The 21,874-nt window shown below is 42.9% G+C and overlaps 1 protein-coding gene across 1 annotated transcript in view; it reads right to left on the bottom strand.

Annotated features, from left to right (window-relative positions):
- Positions 1-19,647, bottom strand: part of DNTT (DNA nucleotidylexotransferase) — a 97,744-nt gene extending 78,097 nt beyond the window's left edge. Inside the window, exons 1-3 of the mRNA XM_053387412.1 lie at positions 19,445-19,647; positions 14,488-14,656; positions 7,100-7,228 (exon numbers count right to left, since the gene is read on the bottom strand). Coding sequence (XP_053243387.1) covers positions 7,100-7,228; positions 14,488-14,656; positions 19,445-19,647 — 501 coding nt within the window. The remainder of the gene's footprint in view (positions 1-7,099; positions 7,229-14,487; positions 14,657-19,444) is intronic.
- Between the last annotated feature and the right edge of the window lie 2,227 nt (positions 19,648-21,874).

The raw sequence follows: 21,874 nt of genomic DNA, 5'->3' as shown, positions 1-21,874 counted from the left end.
GCTGTGGAACTGCCTACAGGTTACAAGTGACATTTTCATTTTTGAAACTTAAGTAATAGGTAAGGCACAATTAGCAACCTGAAAATGCTACATAAAAGTGGAGGGTGGGTCTGCTCAAAACCCACCCACCTTGCACACATGTGTGAGACGTGCACATCTGTCTACAACAGGTCTGGGCAACCACTGGCCCTCCAGACTTTGCTGGACCACAACTCCCATCGCATACACTCCAAGTGCTCCTATTTTCCAGGTACAGTCTCTGAATTATGAAAGCCATCCCAGCTTCTGATCTGATCCCAGAATGTGCATTTCCACACACACCCCGGCAGTGCCACCACCACCGAGCTCAGGGAGGGGGAGGAGCTGGCACTTGTCCTGAGAGGCGGTGGCTGAGAGCGATCATCTGACCTCCTCCCTTGGGCAGCTCATAGCAGTTTCTGGAGAGCAGGCAAGGAGGAAGAGAGACTGCCACTGTGGAGGCCCAGCCCATTGCCATGGCAAGCTAAGGCAGGCTGGAATGGGGAGGAGAGATACAGTTTGATTTGGGGAGCTATCTTTTGTTTCTAAGATACTGGTCCTGTGCTGGACAGCACATGACTGTGTGGATATTTGGGTTGTATCTTTGATGCTTATGTTCTGTTTTCAAAGAGTGCTGAATAATATTTTTATGGGTCTGGACCATGATTTCTTCCCGTAGGAGTCAGTTCTTACGCTTCCAGTCACTTCAAACTGTGCAATATTAATATCTGCTTTCTTTCGCAGTCCTTCCCCACTGCTCAGCTTCTCCTTGGGCCATCCAAAATGGCCTGTAGCCGCATCTGCAGCTCTGGCCTCCTTTATTCCATCTGGCTGTCAGGTTGGCTGATGAGGTCCCTTGGCCTACATTCTTTATTATCCAAAGCATTAGAGCTTGTGGCCACTCTGCCCTGGTCCACACCACAGTGTGGAAATGTTGCAGCCCTGGGCATCACCTGACAATTATGATTTAGGATGTAACGTAGCACAAGCTTTATCCCTAGAAGTAGACACTGAAAACCACGACTTGTAAGAAAAGAAGATTTCTTCAGCCTCATTACATGAGAGTGGCTGTGGTGTTAGCAAAACACCTGTTTTCTTGCTTGACTTGAGAGTATGGAAAATGGCACATTTAATTGCCTTTACAAAGCAACCGCTATTCTACAAGAGAGCTCAAAAATGGGGTTTGAGAGTCCCACGGGTCACTTCTAAGTGAAAAATCCCTGTCTTTATCAAAGACCAACACAGACTGCGGTGCTAACATTAAAAGCTAAAAATAGCAACAGCAAGAAAAAAGCTATTGCCAAGTTACAAAGGGAAAGAAAAGGCAATATATTTATATCTTAAAATAAAGTGGTTATAACAAGATGCTATCACCAGCACATAATTCAAGACAGTTTGGACCTAATTTGCAGGCTATGTGGCATTCAGCCAGAGACAATGCGTCATTTAATGGTTGGTTGCCCACAGCTTGTATAAGTAAATTATACTGCTGCCTCATCGCAGCTCCGTATTTGCACAGAAAATAATCTTTCAGGACATCTTTTTTCTGAAAGTATGAATTACAGTCAAAGCACAGGCCCCAGATAAAAACGCTGCGGGACAGAAGTTTAAATATAAAACTATTGCTATGAAAATCCTCCCAGTAAATGCTGTTCTTGCATTGTTCTTCACCACAAGATGTTAAGTGGTCCCACTGCAATTTACTAGTCATTTCAAGGTATATCTACTGTGCAAACCTATTTCAGTTTTGCACCTATTTAACTTGTTAAGGTCTCTCCTTCCCTGCAAAAAAAAATCATGGAAATCATAGCATGCAAAGGTGGTAAGAATTATCTATTGAGATCCCTAGACTCCCTCACAGAACTACAGCTCCCCAAGTTTCATGGGAGTGCAAAATCAATTTATAATGTTAATGTAGATGCTATTACATATGTAGAATTAACATGCAGGTGGGGGGGGGAATCACAACAAGTGGGCATTGTGCTAATTCTTATATTGCCCTCTAGTTGATCTGTTGTCAACAGCTGACCAAGCCTTAGCATCTGTTATCCTTCATTGACTGGTTGTTCTGATGTAGAATCTAATCTCCTGAGAAGGAAAAAGGCCCGTTTCTGGCCTTGCTCTCTGCCATGACACACTAAGCCAGGACTGAGGAACCGCTAGCTCACAGACCAAAGATGGTCCTCCAGACCTCCTCATTTGGCTCACAATGCCGTTTTCAGGAAGCCATGCCCACCTAAGGGCTTCAAAGGAACAACTGGGATCTGAAATCTCCTGGTTATTCCTTTGATTGAAAAAGGTATGTTCCCACCCACCCAGGTGGGAGTACACCTTCAATCCTGCACCCCACACATTTCCTCCAATTGGAGGAGAAACCTGGGGTGCACATCTGAAAGCCTTTTATAAACATAGCTGCTGAAGGATGTTCACAAAGCCCCTGTAGTTCACAGGGGGAAACCATCTGACATCGCAGTGATGGCTGTAGCACTAGCAGATGATGCAAATGACTATCTGTCCACCTAAGAAACTTTAACCGCAAGTGAAGATATTTGCAAAGTGAAGGGCTTATATCTACCATGAAAGAGACCTCTCCCCCCTTCACAGCTTTTCAGAATAGTGGAAGCTCAGGAGATCACAAAGCAATAAAATATGCTTCAGAATGCAGTTTTATTAGTTGCTATGAACTGCTTTCAAATGAAGAGAACATAATAAGTAAAAATAACAGTAAAAAGTATCACACAAACTTTTTTTAAAATAAAAAACTACACATCTGATTTATTTAGGTGCTACAGAATGACCCACTGGGGTATAGTCATCAATTGATTAAAACTGCCACTGTTCAGCCTTTCAGAGTTTAATTTTACTGACCTTTAGAGTGATGGATTTGAGAGCCAGCTGGACTATATTTTGAAATAAGAAGAAAGACATCAAAATTATATGCATGTGCAGCTGCAATGGACTGACTGGGCACACCCTCCCCTCAGAGGCATCATCTTATTTTGCAATGTTGTTGTTCATTGTGGATCACTTCCACTACCATGTCCTGGCATGGACACTGCTGCTTGTGTAGCCAAAGCAGCAACATCTACACACAAGAGGGAGATATTGGCATGCTTGGAAGAACCCCAAAGTACCAAAAAAAAAAAAAGGTGGGGAGAACCCAAAAGGGGGAGGCAAAAGATGGATGAGGATTGAGCATTCTCAGTAGCCACTGGATGCTGACTAACCATATAACCTATTATTGATGGAGTAAATATATAATATTTTATTTGACATTAACATTTAAAAGACAAGGATTAGGCCTATTCTCAATGGAGGAATTTAATGCCTCTTCACTGTAGAGGGCAACAAACAAGGCAGAAAAAGGAAAGCATAGAACATGAGGCCTACACAACATAAGAGTCACCAAGACAAATTATTATTACATTTATACACTACATTTCCTCCAAGGAGTTCAATACAGTTATGTTGTTCTCTCCTTGGGAACAGCTGCTTTGAGCATATTATGTCAGCCCTTCACTGGTTGGAACAGCTCCCAGCCTATTTCTGGGCCCAGTTCCAAGTGTTGGTCTTGTCCTTTAAATCATGTCCTGCCTTGGTGCCAGGGTGCTTGAAGTGTGACCCGCCTCCACATTTGCCCACTTGGACATTTAGGTCCCCATCAGAGGCCCTTGCTTGGGCATGAAGCTTGCTATGCAGCAGCAGCATTTTAAAGCGATCTGCCCTAATTTACTGGTCCTGAACTTACATGCAGATCAGCAGGGACTCAGGCAGCACAAGAGGAGCTTGGGCAGAACAGCAGGGGGGGGTGCTCATTCTGCCACCCTTTCCAGGTTGACACTTGAGTCAAGAGCAGGGTTGCCACCTTTGGTTGGGCAAAATACAGGACAGGTCAGAGGGGGAATTGGGGAGCTAAAAATTACTTTACCTGGTGCAGAAATGACTTCAAAGCAAGCCCTTACTCTCTCTAGCTCTCCGACTCTGAGTCTCTGTCTTCAAGCACACAAAAACTCTTTCCACCTGCTCTCCACCAAAGCTATGCATACCCCCTTTCTTGTTCTCCAAGTCTGACCCACTCTCTGCCCGCACAGTTTTGAGGAGGAGGATGAGCTTGAAAACATGAAAAAAGGCATCCAAACAGGACACAGGACACTTTTCTCTTTTAAAACGGACAATCACATTTTTCTAGGGGCAGGTGGCAAGCCTAGTTAAGAAGCTCAGCATGGCTCATGGCGGGTTATGTCTTTCCCAAGAAGGTTGTAATTCCTCACCTCCACAGACTTTCTCCTCACGTTTATTCTCATTACCACTTAACTAAATGCTGAGCAGACTTCTGGAATTCATTGGAAATACCCATACACTGGTACCTTGGTTTACAAACTTAATCCATTCCGGAAGTCCGTTCTTAAACCAAAGCGTTCTTAAACCAAGGTGTGCTTTCCCATAGCAGCGGGGGACTCAATTTACAAATGGAACACACTCAACAGGAAGCGAAACATGTTCTGCTTCCAAGGCAAAGTTCACAAACCAAATCACCTACTTCCGGGTTTGCAGCATTCTTAATCCAAGTTGTTCATAAACTAAGCTGTTCTTAAACCATGATACCACTGTATATCTATAAGCAGTTGCTTGCTTTCATACAAAGTAGGCCTCATAAATGGTTCCAAATTATGCTATAGCAGGCTTCCCCAACCCAGTGTTTTGGACTACGGCTCCCATCCTCCCTAGTCAGCACCACCTTGACTTAGTATTACTTGTGGAAAACACAAAAAGTGTCATGGCTGTTACTTTAATGAGGGGCATGAGAGAGATGGAGTTTCTGCAAGCGAGTTCAGATGCGGCATGAAGCAGGCACAGAAACTATATAATAAATGCCCTTGTTTTGAGCTGTCAGTTTAACGAGGTAGGGGGGAAATGACAGAAGAGCTTAACTTTTAAAAAGCCAAAACAAAGCAATAAATCTTTATGTTTAGGCATATCTGAAATAATATTGTGGGGGTAATATTCAGCCAATGATTGCAGAGGAAAATTCATAACTAAGGAGGACAACACAGCAGCTTGAACAGGCTCTGAATTTTGAGTGGCTCAGGAAAATGAAATTCAACATTCAGCTGGAGTCAGTTGCAGTCTGTAGCCCATCATAGCCAATCTGTTCCTCATTTTGGTAGAATGATTAGAATCCTCAGGGCCTAACAGAGGATGCTCATACTCACTTGACATAATGCAGAAAGAGCAGAAAAACTTTACTATCTGAAAGCCCATTTCCCAGCTATTGATACCGTGGGGAAAGATTCCTTAGAAAAGGACATTTACATGGCATTTTTCACAAGTTCTCAAAAGGTTACACAGTCCTCAGTAATGTTTCCAACCCTATAAAGTAGGCCAAGAGTAATTAACAACAGCAACAAATGTTACAAATTGGGGGGGGGAGGTTTTGGCTGAGAGAGAATGGTTTGCTTAACTAAGCTGAGCTCACTGACCAGAACCACATTGCAACTAACCACACACTGAAATGAGGCATGCGCTTGTTTCGGTGTTTGCCAATCACAAAACAGAACCATTTTTTATTCCCATGTGGCAGGAAAGCTCTAGTCTGAAAAGGTTAATTGGTAATAGCAGTGGTGGGACAGAAAACGTAGGTTGAAAATGCCAGTGAGGCACACATTGAAATAATCACAAGCTACCATCTGTCCCAACCCATTAAGGAGAAAATGACAATGGACCTAGACACTAGGTGGTTGGTGGTCTCTCTTGTACTGGAGGCCTTTAAGCAAGTGCCTGACAACCATCTACTGGGGATGGTATGCCTCTAACTCGAGGTTTCCTACATTAAACAGAGGATTGGACTACAAGGTCCTCTCCAACTCTATGGTTATATAACCACATGACAGTCATTTTTATTGTGTCTATCAGGAAGCATAAATTAAGTTGCTACAGCAATTCTTGAAGCAGTTTACAAGTCATTTTCTCTCTCTGTCTCTCTCACTCATTCACACATACAGTGGTACCTCAGGTTAAGTACTTAATTCGTTCCGGAGGTCTGTTCTTAACCTGAAACTGTTCTTAACACCACTTTAGCTAATAGGGCCTCCCGCTGCCGCCAGAGCACGATTTCTGTTCTCATCCTGAAGCAAAGTTCTTAACCCGAGGTAATATTTCTGGGATAACGGAGTCTGTAACCTGAAGCGTATGTAACCTGAAGTGTATGTAACCCGAGGTACCACTGTACAAACAAATACACACACTGAGCAGCATAGGAATTACTTGATTTGATTTGATATTTCTGTTCTGCTTTTCCAACAACAAATGTTGGGCTCATAGCAGCTCGCAATAATCACAAAAACAATTTTTAAAAAAACCAAGAAACATTACATTACTTCCCAACGACATGATCCCATGTTGCTGGGAATTGTGTGTGAACTAAATAGCCATGTGGAAAAAAGTTGATTGTGCAGCTCTTTATCAATTGAGAAAAACCCTACCCACAAAGTTGTTTGACCCACGCACAACCACCAGGAGTGCTTCATGACACCACAGCAAGATTGTGTGAGATCAAGAAGCCATTCTAAAGGAACAAGTGCTTAAAAAAACCCACATGGTTTATTGATTAGCTTTTAAATATATATATATATTCATTAACTAGAATTGTGCCAAAGCCCTGTGCATATTTAGAAATAGTTCCCATAAAAGTAAGCAAGATAGGCTTCTTAATAAATATGCCTAGGATGGTTGTTCATCCTCCGCCTTAGGTGTTGCTGCTTCCTGGGCAGCTATACAGTGATGCCTTGTTTTGCAACCAGGATCCATTCCGGAGCCCCAGTCACTAGCGGAAAAGGATACGGGGCAAAGCGCCACGTCTGCGCACACGCACGGAGCGGTTGTGCTTCTGCGCATGCATGAGTCATTCCAATACTTCCAGGTTTGCTTGCAGATGTTTGCCGGAATGGACGCTAGACAAGGCGGACGTTCACGAAGGTATTACTGTATGAACAACGTATTTTTGGTCTATAACTAGTTCCTCAAGGTGCCTGTGGTTTAGTGTGACGATCTATTCTGAGAAGAAAGTTATTATGTATATTACCGTGAATTTTTTGTTGTAATTATTTAATGTTGTCCTCCTTTGACAGGCATATTGGGAGACACTATCCGTACCAAGGACTGACGTATCCACTGACTGCATGGATGAAGTAGCAGAACACTTTTCACCCACCTAGAAAGAGAGAGGAGGGGGAAATGGGCAATTTGTCATTCTAATAATTACCTCAAAACCTGATTGCCAAGTTTCTATTTCTATAGAATATATTCAGTTCCTTTCTCGCCATGCTGCAAAACATTTCAAGCAAACAGCCCCTTCTGTTTCTCTCATGGAGACAATGTGCTTTTGAACAAACCCAGCTATATTCTCACGCCATCTTTCTCTTATTCTGACAGCAACAGTTTCAAACTGTGATGCTCCCAATATAGAATGAACATCACAAACGCCTCTTACTGCCAGCTATGGGAGATACCAAATGACCGCAGCATCATTTGGCCTGTATCTGAAGGATCCATAATGGGACCAACACCGCTGATAGAATTTTCATATTATCTCCCATCATTCCCAGGCATGATGCTTTTTATTCAAGTATTGAGTAACCATGGGAACACAGGAACCCACCTTATATCAGATTAGACCATTAGCTCAGTATTATCTAAACTGACTGGCAGCTGTTGCCCAGGAGTTGTTCCAGGAGATCCCAGGTTTCATACCCAGGGTGTGTAGGCCTTCTCCCAGAGGGCAAACTTTACATTTGCCATGAAAAAGTTGTTATGAAAAATGTCCCTATGGTGACCAAATGGCCATAAAACACAGATTCTGGAGAAAGATAGGGATAGACCAGAAGGGTGGAGAAACATACAGCCTGTGGGTCCCATTCCCTTCCGGGCAACGTTCTCAGGTTCACATATCACTAGTGTGGAAGGTCAGAGACAAAACTGGGCAAAACAATGAATATAATTTTTTAGCTTTGTAGTACATTAGGCTGGTTTCTTAATGCAACACACACCTCTCTCTATCCTCAAGCAAGAGTCATTATTAGAGTTCAAGGACACATTCCAACCAAGCAAAAACACTAAAGCAGGATGTAAATCAAGGGGTGGTGAGGGGCGTGGCCTCAGGAAAGAGGGTGTGGCTAGGGAGATCCACACAAAGTGACCTGGAGAGCCACATTTCACACCTGAGCCTGAAGCTTCCTACTCCTGGGTTAGACTGGCTAAGTCATATTGCCACACATGCTCTGACTAGTATTAAATCTTCTCCACGCCTGTGTTCTTTATCCTAGCCAGTACCCAAATGAGGAAAATACATTGCTTCCTCCTTTCCAAAGACAAGAGGGTCTCCATGTTGAGCTGATACTGTAACATGGTAAAGTTGTCAACTGAATCCCAGCTGTCCAGCAAGAGAATCAAAGAAGAAGTGGCTTATAAGTGGTTTGCTCTTGCGAAAAGCAGAGTTTGACAAAGAATCGATTCTTAAGGTTGCTTGAGAGCACCTAGTACTGCTCCCCTTCTTAATAAATATGATTCACCAAGTCAAATTATAGAACATCTCAGTTTGGGGGGGGAAGCACCCATTCTAGATTGGTTCATTCTGTATTGATACATTTAAGGACAAAGATGTAGGAAACCAGGTATAGCGTGAAAAGCTTTCTTCCAAGTCTACGTCAGAGACATGACTATAATATATGGGACAAAAGACTTTTGCCAAATTAGATAAGCCCTTCCGCTAATAATATTTCATCTAAAAGTTACCATTATATATGATCCAGTGGAGACTAGAAATTCATTTACTTGTTCAATGGCATTTGTATTAGGATAATTTCTAATAGCAGTAGTAAGCGCAGCTTTCTGGTAATTTTCGCTGTGTGTTTTGAAAGGAGGAAAATTAGTGTGCGTATGTCTGAGCCTGCCTTGGCAAATAGCCCAAAGGGATTCAGTAGGTTGCGACAAAATCATTCAGACTTGATAATAATACAATCTGTGAATTATACTTTAATGGTGGATTTTAAACTGCAGACATCATATCACAGCTAAATGGGCTGCCAGAGACCCAATGCCAGCTAAAGAAATTCAGAAGACAGTAGTGCTGCGTGGGAAATTTCGGAAGTTAAGTCATCTCTTAACTTTGTAAAACTTACAACTTCTGAGATCTCTGGTTTCAATGATTTTATGCAAGAGCAGGCTGAAGAATATGTCTATTATGTGCAATTTATGACCTATAGCTTCAGTTTGCCTGGTACAACATGATTAAGTATCAACATGGCCTGGAAAATAATTTAATCACTTTAAACAAGTTCCTTTCAATATAAAACTTATACTGTACTCTCTTGAGATTTTAGTTAATTCCAAGAGCCTGTTTAGACAGAAGATTTTGTAACATATATAATCAGTGATGCTACATTTTTGCAACAAGGAAATTGCCAGTTACACATGCTCCAGTCACTTCCAGATTAGACTAATGTAATGCGTTGTTCATGGGACTGCTTTTGAAAAGTGACCGGAAACTCGAATTGGTGCAAAATGTGGCATGAAGACTTATGACAGGAGCCTGGTCAATTTAGTATATTACACTAATACTGCATCAGTTGCATTCTGCCAGCTTTTGAAGACACAAATAGACTTGAAACAGAAAATTGCCTCCTTGCTGGGACCTGCAGGGGATGGTAAGATCACAAAATTATAGAACTGAAGAGTTCAAAGGAACCCAAAGGCTCATCTAGTCTAAGTCTCTGAAATGCAGGAATCACAGCTAAAGAATCCCTGATAGATACCCATCCAATCTCTGTTCAAAAACCTCCAATGAAGGTGTTATGTTCTGAGCTTGGATCCTAGAATAATAGGCAGGTAGGATCCTAGAATGCAACAACCTGATTGGCCTGCAGGAGCAGGCCAGTCAGGCTCCATGAGGGAAGCAGAATCAGCCAATCACACGGGACCTATTGTGTAAATAATGTATATAAAGCCAATGGTTTCGGAAGGGGGGGATTAATTTACTGTTTTGACGAGCTGCAATAAAGAGCATGAAATCACTACGCGACTCCAAGTATATTTCAGAAGGAAAGTCCAACACCCTCCAAGCTAGCTTGTTCCACTCTGAAACAGCTCTTACTGTCAGAACGTTCTTCCTCATGGTTAGTCAGAATCTCCTTTCTTCTCATTTGAATCCATTGGTCTTACCCTCCACAGGTCTTACCCTGTGAAGCAGCAGAAAGCAAACTAACTCCATCTTCAGCTATGTGAAGATAGCTGTCATATCACCTCTCAGTCTTCTCTTCTCCAGGCTAAACATACCCAACTCCTTCAACCATTCCTCATGAGGCTTGGTTTCCAGACCCTTGATCATCTTGGTCGCCCCACTCGGTACAGGGATGGTTGCCCAGTGTCTGATCTGAGCTCTGTGCAGCTTCATCAGAGCAAAATCACAATGGGGCAACCAGGATATTGTGTGGCTGGATGTGAGAGTCAAATGATTTTTTTGTTTTAATGCTATTGCTTAATGTTGCCTAAAATCTGCCACCTGAGATAACCGCCTCATTCTGCCTAGTTGTAGCATTAGCTCACTGCCTTGTCCCTCACCTCCTGGCTAATCCTGGCCTTTCCTCCTCTCACTGGGCTCCCCTGCAGTGGCAGAGTCCACACTCCAGTAGAGTCCATTATTTTGTCACTGACCCTTGTCTAAAATTAGCTGATCATTGTAAAACAAATCTCCACTTCATGTTGCTCCAATTAAATTACAACAAAATTAATTTGAAAAACCCTTAAAAACCAATTAACCTTTATTTCAACTCTTCCTTATTCCTGGAGGCAGCAGAAAATCTGAAAGACCATTCTGGTAGCAAAACGTCATGGGCTGGTTTTAAACGTGCTGAAGGCAAGGGCTTCCCTGCCTTCTGTTCAATTTCAGTGTTTGGTGTGTTGTTGTTGTTTTAATTTCATTAAAATTCTTACTGCTTTGATATGTGTCTTGATTATGAAAAGTTCATTTGAGATGGATTCTAATTAGCCAACTTGTACAGAACGAAGCCAGAGTTGTTCCTACACGGGTAAGCATTTAGAGCATGAAATATTTGCACCTTTTAAGCCATGGGTAGGCAAACTAAGGCCCAGGGGCCGGATCCAGCCCAATCGCCTTCTCAATCCGGCCTGCTGATGGTCTGGGAATCAGCGTGTTTTTACATGAGTAGAATGTGTCCTTTTATTTAAAATGCATCTCTGAGTTATTTGTGGGGCTTGCCTGGTGTTTTTACATGAGTAGAATGTGTGCTTTTATTTAAAATGCAACTCTGGGTTATTTGTGGGGCATAGGAATTCATTCTTTTCCCCAAAAAAAATATAGTCTGGCCCCCCACAAGGTCTGGGGGACAGTGGACCGGCCCCCTGCTGAAAAGGTTTGCTGACCCCTGTTTTAAGCCATAGAGAAAATGATTGTGTTGCAGCACATAAAGAATTGCATCAGGTCTGAGAGAAGCCACAGCCTGAGGAAGGAAACAGTGGTGTGTGGTGAAATTTTTTGTAGGCGAGCAGTTAGGGACAGAGGCGCCAGCTTGTGAGGGCAATTGGGGAGGCGATATCACAACATCACAATGTTGTACGTGTGAGCATCGAGCCTCCTTCTCTAAGCCAGGCTGAAGCTTCCCAGGCCTCTGACAGAATGCTAGGACCCTGCTGCCTCCTTCCCCAAACCGGGCAGGGGGGCTCTTGGACCCCATCACTGCATCGCACCTCCCTCCCTAAACCAGGCAGAAGCTTCCTGGGCTTGGTTGGTCCATTGAAATTAACGCACCTATGGGCAGATCCACACCATACATGGCCATCATTATCCATGGGTCAACTCTGAGTAGAACTAACCATCTCAAATCTTTGACATCTGTCCTATAGTTTGGGGCATAAGTAGCTCAGTTGAGAGAAATTGCTACCATAAACTTGGAAAGCTTGGTTATTATACATCAAATCCCTTAATTGTTATGCAAATGTATGTAATATTACTGAGTTACACTCTCTCTCTCTCTCTCTCTCTCTCTCTCTCTCTGTATGTGTGTGTGTGTGTGTTTGTGTGTGCACTCACATACATACATACATACATACATGCACACACAGAGGGATTTTCATTACCTGTTCCTGCATTACATCATCTCTCCCTGAGCTTTTAATCTTTTAGCACAGACCTTGTAAGCCAATACCGAAGCTTAACCTGTATAAATCAACAAATGTATTGATATAAACAGGCATTATCCACAGTATTGACTATATTCTTTTCTTCAACAATTCCATTGGCAATATTTTTTTTAAAAAATAATATAAGCGCTGCACAACGTCCGGTGCCTGAGAGCAATATCGCCATCTGGTGTGCACATGTGGATTTTGCTAACACAAGACTTGGATTGTCGACTTGATTTTAGACACATGCTTAGGACTCACCCAAAATAGAATTGTTAAATAAAGTTTAGCAAATTATCCAGGGTGTGCAACAGAGCGATCACAATATCCGGAACAAATCAGTCAACTGCAATATCCCAAAGAAATCTGGGCCTTGCAATATCCTGAAGAAATTAGGAAACTGCAATATATTTTTTTATCTGCTCAGGTGACAGAGACTTGCATCTCAGCAGAGCGTTTAAATTATTGATGATGTCAGATCCATATTTCTTGATCAATTGTCATTCTCTGGCTCTGCACTCACAAGAACTAATTCTAGCATTCTCCAACTATGAGCCATCCAGGTTCTGTGAACAAAAAGACTGAAGTGATACTATACATTAACAGCTTGTTCACACTTAACGGTGCTGCCACTGTTCTCTCCATGTAATTAGCCTCTGACTTGCTCACACCCACAATCTCTTAAAGCACAGCATTCACATTTGTAGCTGGACAGCCTTGCAATCCCTCCTGTAGTCATGATGGCACTTGCTGAGCTTGCCATGGTGGCAGAAATTGCTCCTGCTTTTTATGCCCATTCTTTGGGCATTGTAATTGACATGGGATGAGGACTACACATAAGGAGTTCCAATAGCAGGGCTGTCCTAATTCCTATTAAGCAATTACTTTCTTCAAGACATCCACAGAGCTGCATTAGGCTTAAATGAATAAGAACAGTGTCTTGCTTGTGGTGGGGGCTGCTGTTCTGGGCGGGCGGGGGGCGAGGAAGTAAGTCGCAAACTCAGCTGTGCAGATATAATTACTGGTGTGGGTCTCTGGCTTGTGGCATGAAGTTATAGGAAAAACGACAGTGCTATACTGTTCAAGACTGATTGGAGAGTTAACGTTGTGCTCACACACAAATTGAAAGTTCCTGCATTGAAAGCATTCTGCAACAGAGCAATATTTCAGTGGGGGAGGGGTTGGGTGGATGGGGGAGGGGGCTTTGAGAAGCTACGACCATGTCCTCTGTTCTGTCGGCTAGCTGTGATCAGGACATGAGATAGGGCAATTTACTACCACTCTGTTTTCCACTTCCCTCTTCCATTGATGACAAAAGAAGGGAATGATTAGCTCCAGGGCTGATGTCATCTTCAGTCAGGGGTGCCAACTTGAAATAAATATTGGGGGGGGGTTAAGCCCTGCCCTGCATAATTGATCACATGACATGGCGCGCACACACCATTTGAATAGGAATTCCCCTCAGTTTTGGCCTGGCCCCCTCAAATATTTTAGGGGAGGGGGCAAAGGGACCTTGGCCCCTAGGAGTTGGCTCCTATGTCTTCAGTCCCGCTTTGAGGGACATGTCAGCAGAATGAAGGGGCTTAGGATCCATGACCAACCTCCCTACATGAAAGGCAGGGTGGAAAGGGTCTCCCAGGCTGAGAGACTGGGAGAAGAAGTAGGCTCCCGGGTGGGAAATGGGAGAGTCCACTTCTCTGTATGTAGATAAATGACAGAAAATATGTTTTTTAAAAAGAAAAGGATACATCACCTGGTCTCAGTGGCAGCAGCCCCCTACCCACCCAAAAGCTGACCAACCCGGAGTTTGGCATTTGGTGATTACATGCGCACCACCATGTACTTTGCTATAGATTATTTATTTATTATTTAAATTTGTATGCTGCTTTTCCATACAAATATGCTCCAAGATCATCACAGCTGGATATCAGGGAAATTATGGAGGTGGGTGGTCAGAAGGGCAGAGAAGATCATGTGTACCAGCATTGACTCTAGGCCATTATCTGTTTGCTTCATGTTTCTCAGGAGGCTTCCACAGAGAAGAACAACCCCAAGCCATGTTTTGGCAGGAGAATAAATTAGGTAAGCCAAGTCCGGCTGTGATCCAACAAGCAAGTTAAGTACCTTGGATTTCAGCCACTTTGGATTCAGTGAAGCCAGCCTTCAAATCCATTTAAACCTAAGAATTCTGGCCCAATCATCCATTATTTGTGGTTTGACTTTTCCAACATGTTGCCCAGCCTGTTGATCTCACACTGAGTCCACTTTACTTACAAGCCGATATTTCTCTGAATCTACCGGCCTTCCCGCCTCCAGGCAGGCTGTCAGCCACGAGACGTCCAGGATCCTGAATCTCGCACTGTCCTCCACCTTCTGTGCTTGTAGCCATTTCAAGATCTCAGCGCAAGAATTATTCTCAGTCACAATGTGTGTGACAGAATCACTAGGAAAGAAACAAACAAAGAAAAAAGTGTTTCTCTCAGTTATCAGGAATAACCTGGAATTTTGCTGTCCCCAAAATGAACAGGGGGAAGTGATTTGACGCCACGATGCTTTCGATAACACCTTCAGACTAGACTGTCCTCTGACGCTCAGTATCAATTGATGCCCTTAAGGCACATATTTGTCCCCCACCATTGCCTGCAGCACTGAAAATATTTGGCCTGCCCACATGCTGTTGCAATGAAGAGCCTCCTTAAGGTTACCTGACAGCCTTGAGAATTAACGGTGCGCCTGTTCATTGACTTGGAGCTTCATAACAGTTAAGAGACAGTTGGGTTAAGCCCTTCAAGCAATGCCACTGCTGGTATTTCTCAATAAACTGTCTGTACTTGAGCTTCTACATATGGCAGCTGAAAACCAGCACAAGCCTTGTGCCTGATGCCCACAGGCTTGTGATCTTCAATATACCAGTCCTCTGGTTTAATCTAGGCAGAACAGGGACTGCATAGTGACTATACCTTTAAAGGACATTTGAAGCAAATTCTTTCCCTCAATGAATTCTGAGCACTGTGGTTTGTTAAGGGTTTCTGGGAATCGTAACTCTGGGAGGTATAAACTACAGGGCCCAGAATTCACTGAGGAGGAAATGTGCTTCCAATGTGCTTTTCAAGGGATAGCGTGCTAAGCAGTTTAAGACGCTTACCAAAACTTGTTTCTAAAATTACCGCCCGAATAGGACAGCACCTTCTCGCATAATTTCATCTGGTATAAGCCATATGGGAAATATATGGTGAGGCATTAACTTACCAAATGGAAGCAAGAGCCAATCAATCAAATTTAGCTGCAGTGGCACAGTGACTTGACTTGCCACAGCAGCTAACAACCAGCCAACGCCTTCCAGAGAATGCTGGAATATGTTGCAGAGCAGAAAAAATAACAATTATTATGTCTTTATTACATGTCTGCATTCGCTGCAGCCTCCAGACAGTCTTCAAGGGCAGTGCCACATAAAGTGCATTGCAGTAGTTCAGTCGAAAGTCACTACGGCATAGATTACTGAGCCCTGGCCGTCCTGGTCCAGGAAATGTAGCTGTAGCTGCCAAACCAGCCTAGTATGACCATAAACACATAGAAGCCACCTGGGACTCCAGTGACGTGACTGGAATCCAAGCGTTCCTGCAGACTGTGAACCTGTTCTTTCAGAGGATTTCAATCCCTCCCAGAACAGGTTGTCCACAAAATTCCCAGATACTGGAACTGTCCACCCACAGCCTTATCAGGATTCAGTGTCAGTACCTTGGTCCTCATGCACCGTGTCACTGATTGCAGGCACCAGCCTCTCCTGATTCAGATGGAATGGAGAGACAGAGCTGTACTAATGACCTGGTGCTCCAAAAAGCCAAACAGCAGTTCTCAGTAGTTATATACTAATACTGAATAACATGCCTGGCATGCTCTGGTCCACAGGGCCATGAAGAGTCGGACACGACTAAACGACTAAACAACAACAACAACAACAACAACTGAATAACATTAGGCGACTGAATGGATAATTGCAGCCAGGACCCCACAGGACAAAAGCCACAGAGCTGAACAACCACCCCCTAGTATGACCTTGCAGGTAGGAGTGAAACCATCACAATACAACCAACTATTGCCTTTGCCACTACACCATGTGCCTGAGATGGGTCAATACTCACCACTATGTTCCTATAACTGACTTCAGAGGAACAGGACTCATTGTCACAGACACAGAAAACTTGGTTTGCAGTGCAAACTGCAGGCTGCAGCAGGGAGGCGGGTAGGATTAAGTTCTCTACCCAGCTTGCTGGGAGCCCAGTCCAGTTATCAGGCAACTAGGGAGAGAGGGATGGTGCACTCAAGGGCAGAACTACACAGTGAAGGTCATGTGCAATTTGACCTTAATACATCTTGAAATGCCAGTTCTGAAATTCCACTAGTCAGGCATATTATAGAAGGGAGGATCCAAAGAATTGCCATCCTGCTTCTGCTTTGGATTATAAATTGTTTTAATTGCTTGTTTTATTGCATTTTTCCATTGATGTTGTAAGCTCAGGGTTTTTTGCTGGAAAGATGGGATATTGTTTCCTAAGTTAAAAACATATCTGAGTAATCAGATTCACTGTGCATCAATGTTCTTATCAACACCGACCTAGGTTCTGCCTTGTTGTCTCAACAACAAAAAATTTCAGTTAGAGATGTTTAACTTCTGCTTCCTGTGGTTTATATCCCTTTATATAAAATGTGCATATTTAATGTATATGTATAAAGCTGACAATCTGGGAACTTTGCCATTTCTGCACTCACAACAGCAGCAGCTCAGCCAACAGTGCCACAGTTTCCTCTGATACTTTTACAGCTGCATCATCTTCTTGGCAAAAAAAAAAATGTAAGAAGTGCGGGATTTCCACAGATATTGTTGACAATATTTTAAAATTGACGGTTAAATGGTCTTGGCTGAAGTGAATTCAGAACGGATGCAGGAAAACAAAGTGATGCATTCCATTTCCTCACTAACAATATGAAGCATATTTGCAAGATTTTCTTTCTCCGCCTTTTCCTTGCTCCAAAGGCATTATTCTGCCATCACACACACACACACACACACACACACACACACACACACACACGTATCTTCCCTAGGCTGGAAATGCCAAGCATTAAATAACTTAATGGAGCCTCCAGGAACCACCCCAGCCCCCATTAACATAGGCTTGCTTTGAATTCTGTATCTTGGTCACACTAGAGCAGGTATGGGAACCTGTGGCTCTCTAGATGTTGTTGGCCTACAATTCCCATCATCCCTGATCCTTGGCTATGTTGGCTTGGGATGATGGTAGTCCAACATATGGAACATACATTTCACCATCCCTGCACATTCTTTTACATGTGCAATTGGTATTTGTTAGGAAATAAGGTACAGTGGTACCTCAGGTTAAGTACTTAATTCGTTCCAGAGGTCCGTTCTTAACCTAAAACTGTTCTTAACCTGAAGCACCACTTTAGCTCATGGGGCCTCCTGCTGCTGCCGCGCCGCCGGAGCACAATTTCTGTTCTCATCCTAAAGCAAAATTCTTAACCTGAAGCACTATTTCTGGGTTAGCGGAGTCTGTAACCTGAAGCATATGTAACCTGAAGCATATGTAACCTGAGGTACCACTGTACAAGCATGTTTGATTAAGTTTCATCATACCATCATGTTAGGTCAGGAACCATTGTCGGTATGGAAGGAGATCAGAAAGCCATTGTGAGATGAATTAGATGCACTCCTAATATTCTACTTGACTTGAGAAATTCTATTTGAAAGAATTAAGAGCAAAAATTATAAGCATTTTTGCTACACTGGTGCCCTAAAGCATGGGAATGACAAAAGAGGTCAGACAACTGGGACAACTGGTCAGACAATCGTTAGTCACCAGCCACATGACGGCAAAGAATGCACACAGCCTGTTGTGGATGCCATTGACCATGATGTACCAGAAGAGAAAGAGAAGCATGTCTGTGTTTACTCAAAAGACACAGGAAGAGGCCTTTATTTGCAATACTCTGTTCAGCCCGGATCAGAAAAGATTTAAAAATAATGACAGAATGGAAATCTGTTCAACTCCAAAGCACATCAGCCTCTTAAAAGGTGCATTTGAAAGAACTGCCTATTCAGACTCTAGCAGAAAGGGAGATAAAAGATTTTATGAGTGAACTCTACAAATACATTTAGGTACAGAGTTTAGGGATGTGTCGGCACATAACAAATGGAGGAAGGTAAAGTGTGTGTGTGTGTGTGTGTGTGTGTGTGTGTGTGTGTGTTCAGGCTGGTGATCTGAAAATTGTTTAGAAACCAATTTATTCCTTTATCATTAAAAGAATGAAATGTCTGATTAGTCTTCTGTGAAGCAGTAATGTAAAATGAAGGACTCCTGTTGCTTCAGAACTGATACAGTAACTTGTCTCAGGAGGATTTCTGAATCTGAAGCCACTATCATTGTGGTTCCCACATTTTCCTATAATTTTTTCTAAATGGCCTAGAGGTCCATTGAGGGGGGAAAGGCGGGAGCTCAGTCGGTAGAGTATGAGACCCTTAATCTCAGGGTTGTTTGTTCAAACCCCATGTTGGGCAAGATCCCTGCATTGCAGATGTCCATCTGGTCCCTTCCAACTCTACAGTTCTATGATCCTATGCTGAAAGCTAGGAAGATGACTCACATGAAGGTTATCTTGATCACCTGAAACCCAGGAAAGCCGCTGCCAGCCAGTGTTGAAAATACTGGGCTAGATGTACCAATGGTGTGATCCTGTATAGTGCAGTTTCCTATGTTCCTATGGGATGCTAGTTTCTTGCAGCAGTCAAGAATTGTAGCCTATGCATATACGCAAAATACACCTCTGTTGAACTAGAGTGCATTTGAACATTCATTTCCTTGAAGCTATACAGACATCAAACTAAATATGTAACTCGAATGCTAAGTGAAGTTTCACAGAAATGTTGCTAAACAGCCCACTTATTCCACTTATTATTCAATTCAGATCTCTTTGCTTCGTTATCTTCCTGTCAATTTCCAAAACTTTTAAGCGAGAGAAAAATTACTAAAAGACAGCTACAGAATATCTAAGCACATCCTTGCAAACCAAGCCTGCAATTCCATATCCCTACTTACCTGGGATAAATTACTTCTGAGTAGACATGCATAGGACTGCACTGTCAGAAAAAATGTTAAGCTCCAAGTCTATATACAAAAGAATCTAATGAATGGTGGTGGTTTTTTTCCCATACCTTAGCTCATTTTCTACCCTGAAGCCTTTTCTTCTTGCTAAATCCATCAGGAATGTCCTTCTGCTCATTCCCATCTTCTTCTCAACAATAAAAATGATTATGTCATTGAACTGTATTTTGTAGCTGCTCACAGGAGCTGAAAGTTGCATCCCTTTCCACTTCTTCCTCATGGGAATAAGGCCTGTAGCTCTGATCATATTCATGACACAATGCAGGCTTTGTCTTGTTTGTCTAAACCAATGCTTCACTCAGAAAAACCAGCTTGCACTCAGTCTGTCTGCCCAGCCAACAGGCAGCTTTTGATGGCACCATCCAGTGATGTCATTTTGCTCTATTTCTCTTCCAGGCTCACAAGCTCAAAGCTATATGGGAGTAAACACACCAGGTTTTTTTCAGACTCTCTGTGATTCACACAACTTTTACAACTTTCGCTAAAGTCAGAAAGCAGAAAAGGTAGTGCAGTTGTCACTCCCAATTCTGTTTGAAAAATCTGTCCGAGAACATAGTGAAGCAGCTTCAGAAAACTTTGGTTTCAGCTGCTTTTGAAATAAGAATATCATCAGTACAGTGAAATGTTACTGCTAGGTTTCTTTCTCTTAAGCTAGGAGTGTGCCCCAACCACACGACTCAGATCAGATTGCAGCTTGGTGCTTCAGAAAACAGTCTGACTCAGTCTGAAACACTTTGCAGGCTGCACAATTTGGCTTGGAATATGTGGCAGAGTCAACTTCAGGAAAAGCAAAGCAATTCCCCCTCTCCATTCACTATTGGGAAATTTAAAAAATAGCCACGGATTTTGTGTGCAAGCTTTACAATTAATTGGAGGTGATCAGAACTGAAACACATTTGCTGTCCTCTTCCAAAGCAATGAGACTGAAACTTGGTAAAATCCTATCCTCTGATTGCAAGCTTGATCTAGCCACTAACAACAGAGTTCTCCTTACTCTTTCGCCTGCCACAGGGTTTTGCTTTATCTAACCCCTCACAGTCATCTCCCAATCCTAGTGTTTTCCATTTAGCAGTATGTAGGTATGTGGGTGGTCCAACGTGCAGCCCACAATTGTGTTCTCAGTAAAAACATGGTTCCATCCTGACACTACCTTGGGTGTCACTATACAATTCACAACCCAAGAGCAATCAACTCGTACTAGAGAAACTCTTTTGAAGAGGCCAAATGCAGTCTACAGATTCATGGTTTATTATCATGGCTTAATATTCTCAACCTGTAAAGGCAGTTAATTAGGATACACACCCAAGAGTACTGTGGCAAAATGAACAGGACCGCCATCTCATATGATCCATGACATCCCTTGACCCAATACAATATACCAATGGGTCAATGCACTATGGACTACTGCTCTGTGCAATATTGTGGACCATCATGAGTACTGGACACATTTCCTATATTCAGATCAATACATGAACAGAGAAAGATGGTTATATTCCAAATGCATGCTGAAAGACCACACAAATATTATATTAGACTTTTAAGAAACGCTCTCCCTTTATGACCACTTTCAGCAGGTGTGGAACCAAGTTGTCTAGAGGCTGGCAGGAAGCCAACCTAAAGTGAAAACATCCCTACAAAACTTCCAGTTATCTGAGTCACAGCACCATATGCAATATCTTACTCTTCACCACCCATGACTAGTAGTACAAAACCATAATGGCCACAGAACTGTTTGTGGTACAGGGTGTGTCTTAGACTTCCCTTAAGCCTTTTGTAAGTGAAGCTGCTTGAGTGAGTGCTGTGTGCAGCGCAGGGATGATAAGGAACACTCAGGCTTATTTAGAAGCAAATAGCCAGGCTGTGAGCAGAGAGAAAAGAGTTCCACAAACATTTGGACCATTAATAGCAACTAACTTTGGCTAGGTTGTGCCCAGCCCACTAAGTCTTACTCACAGTAAGCTGTATAAAGCTTGGTCCTACACAGAACAGGGACATAGGAAGCTTCCTTCATCCTCTCTCTTTCGCAATATTGTCTACTTTGACTGGCAGAAGCTTTTCAGAATCTCAGGTGGGGTGTTTTAGTCATAGCACAACTGTTCATTGGTGCAGACTATCGCCACCATGTTATGCTGCTGCTGTAAGAATTGCACTGGCTGCCAATTAGCTCCCAAGCTAAGTTCAAGGTGCAGGTAGAATCACAGAATTGCAGAGTTGGAAGGGACCCCTGTGGGATTCTCCCCTAAAGCATCCATGACAGACAGCCAACCAACCACTGCTTTAAAAACTCCAAGGAAGGAGAATTCACAATCTCCTGAGGGAGATCATTCCACCAATAGTGGTGCACAAAGCCAATATTATAATGCCACTATTAAAATCTATGGTGTGGCCGCTTTTGGAATGCTGTGTTGAGTTGTGGTCGCTTCACATCAAAAAGAAAATTGTGGAGTTGGGAAAAGTTCAGAAGAAAAGCAACCAATATG

The sequence above is a fragment of the Podarcis raffonei genome, chromosome 5 (genome assembly GCF_027172205.1).
Source record: "Podarcis raffonei isolate rPodRaf1 chromosome 5, rPodRaf1.pri, whole genome shotgun sequence".
Taxonomy (NCBI): Eukaryota; Metazoa; Chordata; class Lepidosauria; order Squamata; family Lacertidae; genus Podarcis; species Podarcis raffonei.
This window is presented reverse-complemented; position numbering and strand designations above follow the sequence as displayed.